At 39.1% G+C, this 12,014-nt stretch overlaps 1 protein-coding gene across 12 annotated transcripts in view; it reads left to right on the forward strand.

Moving 5' to 3' along the window:
• The window catches only part of EHBP1 (EH domain binding protein 1), a 206,896-nt gene that overhangs the window by 145,571 nt on the left and 49,311 nt on the right, over window positions 1-12,014 (forward strand). For 9 of the 12 annotated variants that reach the window (XM_039718885.1, XM_039718889.1, XM_039718890.1 and 6 more), the window contains one exon: window positions 8,217-8,364. In XM_039718885.1, the coding sequence (XP_039574819.1) occupies window positions 8,217-8,364 (148 nt within the window). The remainder of the gene's footprint in view (window positions 1-8,216; window positions 8,365-12,014) is intronic. The other 3 variants (XM_039718887.1, XM_039718896.1, XM_039718895.1) reach the window with 1 other exon arrangement.

Here is a 12,014-nt window from a genome sequence, read left to right on the forward strand (position 1 = left end):
TGCAGTCTTGTCAGTTGATGTTCATGAATTGACTTGAACGAAGATCAAAGTGTTTCTCAAAATGGAGAAGCGGGGAGAGAGACAGCTCCTTCAATTGCACCACAAGAGCTAATCAAGCCATCAGTTCTTTATGCACTCTGCGTGCCTTTAGAATTTAATACCCAATGGTTTGTCAGGACAAATTGAAATTCGGGGGTTGGCGGGGAGCGGGGGGGGAGGTGGAGAGTGTCCCTCCTCAGCCTGCTGAAAATAAAATAAGCGCTTCACTCTTCTGGAGGATCGTTTTGATAAATTTTATCATTTAATGTAAAACTGCAATGTTGATTAAACGTTTGGGGTGGAAAAAAGAAGTTACGGTGAAGGATTCAATGGGCATTATGCACCTTAGCGCCGAGTAAAGATTCAGGTTCAAAGTGAAAGAGAAACTAAACTCGGGGTGATTTTTTTTTTTGTTTCTTTGATTGCTAATGAACTTTTTTTTTTTTGCCTAGACATTTTAAATTGGATTCAGAAGATAGATTTTTGAGTGTCAGTTAAAACAAAGTCATGTGAAAATGCCTCTCTCTCTCCCTCCCTCCCCTTCTCTCTTACTAATTGATATTATTTAGGCAGAGGAAAATGGTAAGGGGGATTTTTCTATTGCAGAAGCAATTTTTAAGGGATTTAGTCTTATTTAGCCTGAAGGTCTTCACACTAATGAGAGCACTTAAGTTACGTCCAGGCGTTGATTAGACAGCTCATCTATCAACTGGAGCATGAGAATTTGTATTTTAGGTACCTTTTATACATTATAAAATTTTTTGTATTACTTTAGACTTTATTTTCCACAAATCTTTAATTACCTTCTTTCACATCCAAGGTGTCTGTAACTCAGCTGACAGGGTACAAATGCGAGCAGGGAAATACTCTGCGTTTGATGTGGAGTGCATTTCGATACATTTCAATAATACCGAAATTTCTACAATATCGAAACTGCATCTGTAGAAATTGGCGTGCTGGATGCATATTGCTAGCAAGATACATTCCTTAAACTGCCACAAGCTCCCTCAAAGTCTAAATACATTTATTCAGGAAACACAGAATTGTAGATGTATATTTAAATGCCCAGCTACTCCCCCCACCCCTAAATTGTGAATGCTCTCTCTACCTGTAGTTTTTTTGCCATGTTTAAAACACAATAGCATCTTAATTATTTTCTGAACCATTCTGAAAAGTACAGCTTTTGTAACTTTTTGACATTTCAGGTTTAAAAAAAATTAAAACGTTGCCACCAGCTTGCACTATGAGCAGCCTGTAATAACAGTTAAAAAAGCTTTCTGAACTATTTGACAAGATTTCTTAGTGCTGAGGCCATATGCTGTAGCCTTTAAGCTATTTCTTCCTATCAGTTTCATTATCACCTGCCTCTGAGTCTCCAATATCATCAGTAAGCACATGCAGAATCATAATTATGCCATGTACAAGTTCTTTGATAACATGTACAGTTTTCTTCTTAATTCTTTATCAAATGCATTGATCGTGGCATGTGTGCATTGATCCAGGTCCACCATCTGGCTGTGTGTGATAAGCACAGTGGCATCTTTGCATTTCCACTGTCATTCATTGCGCTACAATTTGGCTGCAGGGGAGTAGTGGCTGGGATTAGCCCTGTTCTGCTACTTACTTGCATTTTAAGTTGACACCTCTACAGCGGCTCAGACCACATTACAAACTGAAACACATACGCACGACTTAGTGATGTGACACTCCTCAATAAGCTTACTCCACTAGCTACTCAACAATCTGTAATTGGATTTGTAGGAATAACAGCAAAAGATTTCCTAAGAATTGCTGGGGACAGAAGGTGAAGTTTTCTCATTATTGGCAAAAGGCTAGGTATAGATCTTAGGCGATTGGTATTTTCCATTAAAAAAACCTGCCAGCAGTTTGCAGGACTTTAAAAAAAAACAAACCAGCAAAATAGGGTCCAGGGAGATGTGGGGTTTGCACTTGTTCTTTTCATTCTCATCACATAGAAGCAGACAGGGATCTTGTTACCCTCCCCCAAAAATTGAGAGAAGGCGGGGAGGAAAACCAACTTTCGGAGGCCCCCTGCAGCCCGCCGGCTTTGTTCGGCTGGGAGTGACCCGGGAGCATTCCTCAGGAGGGCACGTCCCCTCCCTTGGCGCGGGGCTGCCCGCCCCAGGAGGAAGCTTCCCAGGATGGCAGTCTGAGAGATGCTGCTCTCCAGCTTACGCATCCCATACACTTGCCAAAAGTCTTTGTTTCATAACACCACTTTTTTTTTTTTTTTTTTACTTTTTTTTTCTTAAATTATAAAGTCAAGTTTACACAAGAGAAAATCCCTTAAGTGGAGCTCGACGAATGTTGACTCCTACAATGAGTAAGCAGCTTTCTTAACTTCTGTCTGTAACTCAGCTGTGGAAAGGCACAGAAAACACCATCTTTAGCCTGTTCATCTCGGATTCTGCCCTGTCTGGATGGTGGCACTATTTTAGAATATTTCTGAGCCGGCATGCTTGAGCCCCTGTTTGTGGGTCATGCCAATAGCAGCGACAGTCAGTCACGATGACAGGCAGAACCAGCACCTTAGGTGATTGTTGACCTTAATTATACTTCCTGGATGGGGGAGAGCACAAACTTGCCTAAGCAGGGAAAATTCCAGAGAAGAAGTTAGTGGAGGCCTTTGTCTCTGCTTTTGGTTTAGGTCATCTTTTTTGGTGGTGTTTCCTAGTGTTTCCTCTGCACCACAAGCAAGTGAGAACAGAAGGAAAACACAACGTGATTTTGGAATTGGGGATCTCAGCCTGTCCCTGAAACTTGCAGTAGAGCCAATTGCAGTGTGAAACAGATGAGATCACCTCTGTCACAGAGATGTGCAGCTCTGAAATGGTTAAATGGGTTAAATCTTATTTATCTGAATAGAACTTGGGGGCTGTTTAGCAGAATGCTCCAGCACAAATACCTGTGGTTCACTTTGACGTTACAATTTTTTTGTTGGTTTCTTTACTTATAAATACTTGAACTGTTAGACCTTTTACTTTTTTCTCTGAGAAAGATGTATTTGTACCAGATTAGAAAAGCTAAACTGTTTCTTTACATTGAATAATCAGCCTGTCATGACAAATCTATCTACTTCTGCATGAGTAGGTGCCAGTTTGACTAGCTTCTTTTAGGCTCACACTGAGTTTTAAGCTGGATCCGTGTGCATGACTGGCAGTGCATTTGTTGGACCAGATCTAAGGAGCCAGAGAGCGTTCAGCTCCTTTTTGCCTACAAAAGAGCAGCCAGACAACCAGCAAGAGGCCTTGGATGTAGCACAAGGTGATACTTACTTAGTCAGCCATTCTTTTTTTCAAATATTTTTTTTTTCCATTCAGTAAACCAAGAGTTTTTCACTTTCACAATGACACAAGGAATTAAATTATCAGTGGATTGTTTTTCTACAGCCACCATTCTTCACAGAGAAATACTGTACCAATTGAATTGTACGTTTTCCAGAACAACATAAAATTATTTTTTAAATTAAAAAATAAAAATTGAAGAAATTGTTGGCTACTTCTTTAAAAATGCCTCCTTAGTTTAAGGAGATGTTTTTCATTTTATAGCCACACCATCCCATTTTGTTGTGAATTTTGGGAGCTTTTTTTCTTAAGGGGGACATCTTTGTTAAGATATTGTTTGTGATTCTTCTAGTTTTGACTTTGAGCTACTTCTGTGTTCATTCTGTCTTGTCTCATCACTGTGTAGGTGCCATAGCTCCTAAGACAATAGCTCCTTAAGCAGTTTGATACTTTTTGTGATATACATTCATGAAAAAATATTTTCAAGCTACATGCTGTTTATGAGTAGTGACGTAGCTGATGTAGACACCAGGCAGAAGGCAGAAAATATCCAACATGTTTATGTCTGACTTTGCTTACCACCTCATACAATCTGAGCAGCCACAGAAATCCAAAGCCACTTTTGTTTGTGCTGAGTGTTCCTTGCTTAGCAATCCATATTTTGCTCACTACCTGTGTATTTTGAGCTGTTCTGAAACAGTGGTAGAGACCAAACATAAATGTGATCCCCAGGGTGATCAAAGATTTAATCTGACCAGATGGGACAAACTTGAGAAAGATTTTGACTTTCCACTCTGTTTTGCAACAAGAAAGGCTGATTTTTTTTTTCTCCCGTCCTTTCTTTGTTAGCAAAGGCAGAGATCAGGCCATCCCCAGAGGAATGAGCAGGTGTGGCCATTTACAAGCATGTCTGGTTATATTATAAACCAACATAAGAAAAGTTTGAAATGGTTTGAAAAGATCTGCTAAACAGTTTTAATGTTTCATCCCAAATCCTATTTACTCAAACAAGAGCCGATCAAGGTCACAGTACAACCCAGCCTGCTCAAACCTTTAAACCTCATGTAATTTTATTTATTTATTTTTATTTTTTTTTTAAATTCCGTCTTCTCTTCTAACTGAATAGGTACATTTTGGTAATCCTGAATAGGTACATTTTGGTAATCCTTGCCTCTGGACAAGCACAGAAGTCTTTTTCTTTCTGAATGGCTAATAACAGAGCCGTTCTTCCTGTCTAATGATGAAAGAGGTGGCAGTCAAGTTCTTTCTCTTAGATGTACTGTGCACTCACGGCTGACCACGAACCATTTTGAAACCTACAGCTTCAGGAACTACTCCCTCTCATACAGTTCTGGTTTGATTTTGTTACTGTGGATTACAAGCAATTTACCACATTTTTTAAATTTTACTTTTGTCCCCCAGTCTATGGACACAGTAAAGAATTTAATTTATAAATGTCAAATAAATGCAGTTAGACAGATTGTATTTTTTTTTGTAGTGAGAAGATGATAATTATCAGAATTCTGGTGTAAAGTCAGTTTGCATCCCCCTAAAATTCTACCAAAGGAGGACTGAAAATCCCTAGCGAAGATTTTGTGGTTTATTTTCTTTTTCATGTGAGAAGGTTGCAAAATTTTTAGTCATTTAAGGAGATGGTTTTTAAGGGGGTGTTAGGGGTTTTTTTTTGCCTTGAAAGACTCCACCACTCTCAATATTTTCCTGAGTTGGGCAGCTCTCAGCTGGCTGGGTAATGATCTCGGAAACTGCCCTGCCAGTGTTTCACATTCGAATTCACCTTCCCAAATCCATGGCATAATTTTTGGCCAAAGTAATGTCAGTCACTGCCGTCTGCGGCGAGTACAAACAGGACCCCCTAATGGCAGCCATTTTTATTTGTTTCTTAAGATCCAAAGGCTGCTGAAAGAACAATTGGATAAAGTTGAGGATTGGAGAAGCTTGATTTTCTTGTTCCAGTGAAATGAAACTCCCGTCCTTTTTTTTCTTCCCCTTTCCCTTAAAAGCCGGAGTCAGCTAGGGGGTTGTAGCTGTGTCAAAGCCGTTGGGATGCCACTGCTGATCACTTTAATTACTAGGACTAAGGAGGATAAAATTAAAAGTAGCACCATTGAAGCAGTGGAAGAAAGCTTGCCGAGATGTCAGTGAACTGTGAAATATAAAAATTGCATACCAATACATTTTTATAGGAGGGAAACAAGGAATTACATTACTTATTCTTGAAGAGTTTGTCCTTAAATAGTGAAGTTTTCCTCACTGTGCATCTGCATGGCAGATCTTTAAACCATTGCAAAATAGTTGGGGGGGAAATAACAAAGAAAACTGTAATGTCTCTTTGGCATGTCAGAGGGTGGAAGATTTTACTGAGTTTTCTTTTCAATTGTACAGGGAAAAATAAGTCACTGTATGTGTGTTTGCTTGGTCCTTTATTGATGCAGTGCTTCTTTTCATATCTCCTGTGTTGTTTTTTTTTTTAATTTTTGTTTGTGCTTCTGTACCTCTCTCAAGTCCTTTCCTTTCCAAATTCTAGCTTGATATGCTGTTTAACTATTTTTCTGTACCTCAAAACTTACTGTCTACTTTTTCTGCTCTCAGTTTCATTGCCCATTCTTACCAGTGTTTCTTCTGCCAAGCTCAGTAATGGAGGGTTCAAATACCTGAATTGAATTTAAGCAAGAACTAGGCTGGTTTTTCCCTTATCCGCTGGTGATGATTGGCTTAATCAGCACAAACACAAGCCACCATAATCTGTGTTTGCTTGGAGATCCCCGGGATGTTAATGACTATGCTAATAATTCAGGATGCAAGTTCGCTTTCAGGAGGAGGGGAGGAAAGAAGGAGAAATCAGCCTGCTCCGTTTAGGGTATTTTTGTCACAAACACGTAACTGGCCCTATTTTAAATTACGTGTGCTGAAGTAGATTAAATTGTTTGACGTTAAATCATGTGGGAATCTTAGTTTTGTACATTCGTTCTTAGAAGTCATTTAAGTTCCTATATCCAAGGAATTAGGAATATTAGAGATTTGCGCAGTTTTATGTCAAGTAAAATTCAATGTAATTAATGTTACCAAATACTGTGGGTCGAAATAAAACCGTTTGCTGTGTCAGTTGGCTGGCTAGAAATTAAATTAAATTGATCTATTATAGTGCATAGGAGGAGGGGGAGAGGAGAAGCTTTCCAGTTGTCTTTCTAATGTGTACTTTACCAAATAAATTTTTGATAGAACTGTTGCTCTGTGCCTTCTGGGAAGTTAAAGGGTGAGAAAGCAAACAAAGCCCATGTGCCATCCCGCTGCCTCGCAGGGCCCAGGCAGAATTGTCTTTCCCGGGGAGGACATTAGGAGAAAAGTAAATCAAGGCAATCTGATAGGGAATCGGGACTCTGTCACTCAGAGGCGAGATATTGTGCTGTGTCCATATACTTTGTTTACTGTAGGGTTTTATGAGTTGTAACCTGCCCATGCAAGCTGTTAATGAGGCTAAATCTTTCTGCTGGAGGATTGAATTACAGCACACCTCTGGGCTAATGGTTATAAACAGAAAGTCCCATTAGGGCTGCATTCTGATTCAGTCATTTGCATTTTTTCTATTGTGCCGAGAACAATGCTGAGTAAATAGCTACAAACAAACAATTTACATGGAAATGGATAAAATGTACCTAATTAGTATTTTGCACTTGTTTTATTAATGATTGCTTAAACTAAATAGCACTTAGCAACAGCTCTCACCAGCCTCTGCAGGTGTGGGATGCTCAAGTTTCTGGGTTGGTGGGAAGGCTGCCAGAATGGCTCTCCAAAATTAGGCAGTTTGTTATATTCCACTTAGTTCAGGTCAACAGCCTGTACCTGGGATTTATCCAGGTCATTATGTCAATAATACATAAACTTATTGGCAGGTTCGATTTAAGCCAAGCACTGACTTCTTTGCACTGTATGAGCGTTTCTGATATTCAGGGGAGGGGAAGAACAGTCCTAACTTAGCAAAATCCCATGCTTATGGTGAAAACTGAAATAGTTTCTCTTATGGAGACGGTCAAGTCTTATAGATACGTTTAAACAGATCTTTTTCTGAAGTTTTTTTTATCGTGGTGGGTTAGCCTTTTACAAAATTTCGTGCTGCAGAACTTTGTTTATTTATTTAACTGAAATATTATCACGCTTCTAATTTATGAGTTTTAGTGAGACAGCACTACCTGGCATGGTTCCAGTATGATTCCCTTAATTATTGACCAAAGCCCCACTAGTAGGATGTTTTAAAGGGATGCAAAGTCTTTTCTGCTCTGAGAGCATCTATTGTTCTTTCAGTAATTTTTATTAGGTTTTTTGGGGTTTTTTTAAAGAAAAATACCTATTGAAGTCAAAGAACATGCCTCAGATTTGATGCCACTTTATAGTTTGAAGTCAGCTTGGTGCTTGGAGTAACCAAGAGCAGTATCTGGCTTCTCAGTTCAGTTTTGTGACAGAATACTACTCAAATGAGTAATTCAATTTAGTAAAACCATTTTATAACCACAGTAAATCTTCACTCAAATCACTCATTGGGTGTGATTACTTTGAGACTAAAGTGTCTGCAAATTTTCATCAAGGTGTTTTTATAGAACATAATTTCTAAAAGCTTTACATTGCAAATCATCGGGTTTCTAATGCAGTAATAATTTGGGGAATGCTCTAAAAAAATAATCTGACGCATGGATGTCTTTAAAAATTGTGGTGTGACACCCAACTGATATCGAGCGTCCTATTTATAATGTGGGCCAAGCACCATGCTGTAAACCAGTTCCTATCATGATGATCAGATTGAGAATGAAATTGCATTTCTGTCAATTACTGAGTTGGCAACTGTTCAATATATCTTAGCAGCAAGATGAAGAGCGGCGTCGGCAGCTGAGAGAGAGAGCTCGTCAGCTAATAGCAGAAGCTCGATCTGGAGTGAAGATGTCAGAACTTCCCAGCTACACTGAAATGGCTGCAGAAAAGTTGAAAGAAAGGTCAAAGGCATCTGGAGGTGAGCTGAGGAACCTTGTATCTTATTCCTATGGCAACCTAGAAACCAGAGACCTTTTTGGGTGTCACTTTTATTCGCACTTCAAAACGTTGTTGCTCATCGGGTGAAGGTATCAGAAGACCTGGCTGTAGGTGTGTTTCCTAAATCCACGTTGTGTCACCTAATTTCCAACAGTTAAAAGAAAAGTATGCATGTGATTGAAAAAAAATAAGTTGTGTGAATGAGTAGCTCATGTTGGCCCTTTATTTACAGATTTCTCATTACTCACAGTTTCTTAGAATTTCATGGTTGTTGGTTCCCTTCAATATATATTTTTATATAGGAACATGGACATAATTTTGGGGAAAAAACATTTGAAATATTTCAGAAATGTTGTTTTATATTAAATGTGTTCAAAAGAAGAGAATTTTAAAGGTGGTCTGTGGGAGGTAGGGGCAACAATCTTTTGACTTTAAATGGCAGTCTTTTGACAGACCACTTGCTTTTACAGGTTTTGAGTTGTAATATTGCTATAATGTTATTAAGCTGATTTTGAAATAGCATTAAAATTCATATACCTGCCATTGCTATGAGCTGGAGTAATGTAGTGTCACTCAAACTCAAATGGTGTGCTCAAACGTACTGAGCACACGTTTCAGTGCAGGCTTCTTGCTCCTTTAATGTCTTCTACATATTCTAAAGGAAATAGTGTTTCTCAAACTAACTCGTCATCATAAGCCAAAGTGTAAGGAAAATCCAGCTTGGTACTGACAATGCATGTAGATTCAACAAAAATATTTCTTCTCTACTGTGTATTTTGTATGCCTAAATATTTAAATACAGTCTTACTGCACCCTAAGCCCTACACTTCTGTTCCATTTAACACCAAAGAGAACGCAGTGAGATGTACATCTCCCTTTGAGTCTGGTCTTCAGTTTTGCTCTCTGTTCCCAGTAAACCAAGCTTGCCAACATAACTCTCTTTTGTGACAAGTAGAGAAATTATATCCTTGATGGCAGTAAGACAGGCTAAGCCAAATGACACAGGACTTGGGTATTGCCTAGGCCAGGGTGTTCCTCATCCCTCTTCACAGTTCATGATTCCCCATCCTACATTATTTCATTACTTCCTTCTCCCTGTGTCATCATGCCTGTGCATAGCTGTTCCTGCCATACCTTCTCTCAAAGTAAGGTCTTTGTCTGGTTCTGTCCTGCGTGCTCAGCTGGATAACAGTGACCCTGTTTTGTTGCAGTGACTCAGTTGTAGAGTTGCTAAATATCCCAGCATGCTGCTTGCTGGGATGTGGTCATCCTGTTCATATTTTCCTCTGTATTTTGCCATTTCTCTTCCTGCCCTTCTTGCAATTTGTAAGCAGTCAGAGAGATAGCAGTGCGTATATATTAAAAGAAAACTGTATTTGTAGGAGGAGATTGCATATGCACCCAGAGTTTAGTGTTACTAAAAGAGCAGACAGTATCAGCACTGATGACAACTCATTTATAAAGCAATCACCACTCTACCTATTGGGTTTTATCCAGCACAAAAATTTCCCAGCTTTCTACTTTTGAATTGATTTATACTTCCTACTTCAATTTTTTTTGTTCATGCAATAGTTTGGCCAGTCTTTTTGAACTTCTCTTGGACATAAAGTTTTCATTCCCTGTCTTGTTGTATCCCTCTTTGCTCTTTTCGTGTCAGTGTGCGTTTTATAGCATTTTCTCCTGCTTCCACTTTCTCAAAGAGTTTTTCTTATGGCACTTCTTCCACATAATTCTACCACACCACTAGTATTTTCAGGAGCTACACCAAATTTCCCCTAAAGAAATTAATTTTTCTAAAATGTAGTCGTTCTGTGAAATGGCACCAACACTTTACAGACCAAATTAATTGGAATTATTTCTGGGTTTAGTCTTTTTGATTTTTCAATTTCCACCAAAAATTAGGATTTAATAGACAGTCTCTTTATTAGTACTGGACTTTGAATACTTCCCCTAACTGCATTCACATTTTTATTGTGTAGAATCCTGTATTCCCTACACAATACCCAAGACAAGCTTATTATCTTGTGTTTTCTGAGCTCTCTTGTCGATTATACATCATTAATCTCTTCTTCTGCATTGATTGCAATTACTTTTTGATTTACAAAAAGGGAATGTACCAAATAATTTTACTCTCAATTCAATTATTTCAGAAAAAAGTGGCATTTCAGCTCTGGGATTCTGTAGTCTTTAAAGACTAACTTCTTCCTTACAACTGTAGGTAAAAGCATGATCTCTTTCATTGTTTCTCTGTGCTCATTAAGAATTTCACGCTTTGGCACTGCTGCAAAATTCTTTGTTAAAAGGCTTTATTTAACCAAGGTCTGAGAAACTCAAATGACTATGGCAAGTTGAAACTTTCCTGGATAAGCAGCATCCCTAGCTATGAAATCCAGTCTTTTTCATAGGTTTTTTGGCATATGAGACAGAAAATACTGCAGAAATTCTTCCTGCCAACTGCCAGAGGGTCTGAGATGGCAGCTTCAAATTTATGAGATGTCCTATTAGCTTCGGGCCGATAAGAGGATGCCTTGAGATGGATCCAGGGACAGTATCAAGATAGAGATCCAAATATCCCCCCTTCTCCTAGCAGCACTGGGACAACAGAATTGACACATTATCTGGGAATTGTCCCTGAGCAGTGGAACACCCGTCTGCTCTTCTGGCATTTGGGTGGTGTGTGTTCTTTACTCTCTGGCACATCTCCATCCTTTATTTGAGCTGGCGTCGGTGTGAGGAAGTGGCCTGGATCCGGGGGTGGTGAGGACTGGGTATGTTCAAGATCTCACTTCTGAGGCAATGATCTTCAGGGAGTGTATGTCGTGGCACAGCCTTACTCATCATGCTTAGTTTCCAACTCATGGAGCGAGTGTTAGGTCCTTAATATTTTTAGCAGGCAGTGTTTCTATCTGTCGACAGTTACTGCTGTAATTTCTTGTCCTGACATCAGATTTCTTGTACACAGAACCAGTATTTCAACTCTGCATTTCTTCCATTCCCTGCCTTTGCTGCCTTTATTACTGTGCCCAGGCTCCTGTCACATCCTGTAGCCTTAAAGAGAGCTCTGTACCTGGAAGTAAATAAACTAAATATCTCAAAATCCACAAGCCTGAAGGATTTCCCAGAGACAATGCTCAAGGCTGGAGATATGTTTCCTGAAGAGCAAGTGCTGTTTGTGGAGCTTCTCCCAGTAACGTGATCCAGCCCCCATCAATGCTTTTGCTTCACTATGAAAATTATTCCTTTTTCATTTAATCTAGAAATTGATGCAGTCAGCTGCAAATCCTTTGCATGTGGACAAGCTTAAACCAAGTCAGGAGAATATCAGTTTAACCACAAATTAGGCCTGACCTTAATCTGAGTAGTAAGACATAAGAGCTATAAAATGCCTCTGGGTCCCTTTCCACCAATATTCGGGCATTTCCATGTAGTTCCAAAAGATACTTATTTCCCTCTCTCCAGTCCAGACTGCAATCCGTGCTGTGAAGGAGATGGTCAGTGCTTTTAAGTTGTTGACTCAATCCTTTATCTTTTATTTTATTCATTCTTTCATGACATAGTAAAGCTTTACTGTTTTTCTGGGATTCAAATTTACATACTTTCCAAGGAAGCAGTACTTCAGTCCTTCAGTCA

Source organism: Passer montanus, unplaced genomic scaffold (assembly GCF_014805655.1).
Source record: "Passer montanus isolate IOZ18808 unplaced genomic scaffold, ASM1480565v1 scaffold40, whole genome shotgun sequence".
NCBI classification, from domain to species: domain Eukaryota; kingdom Metazoa; phylum Chordata; class Aves; order Passeriformes; family Passeridae; genus Passer; species Passer montanus.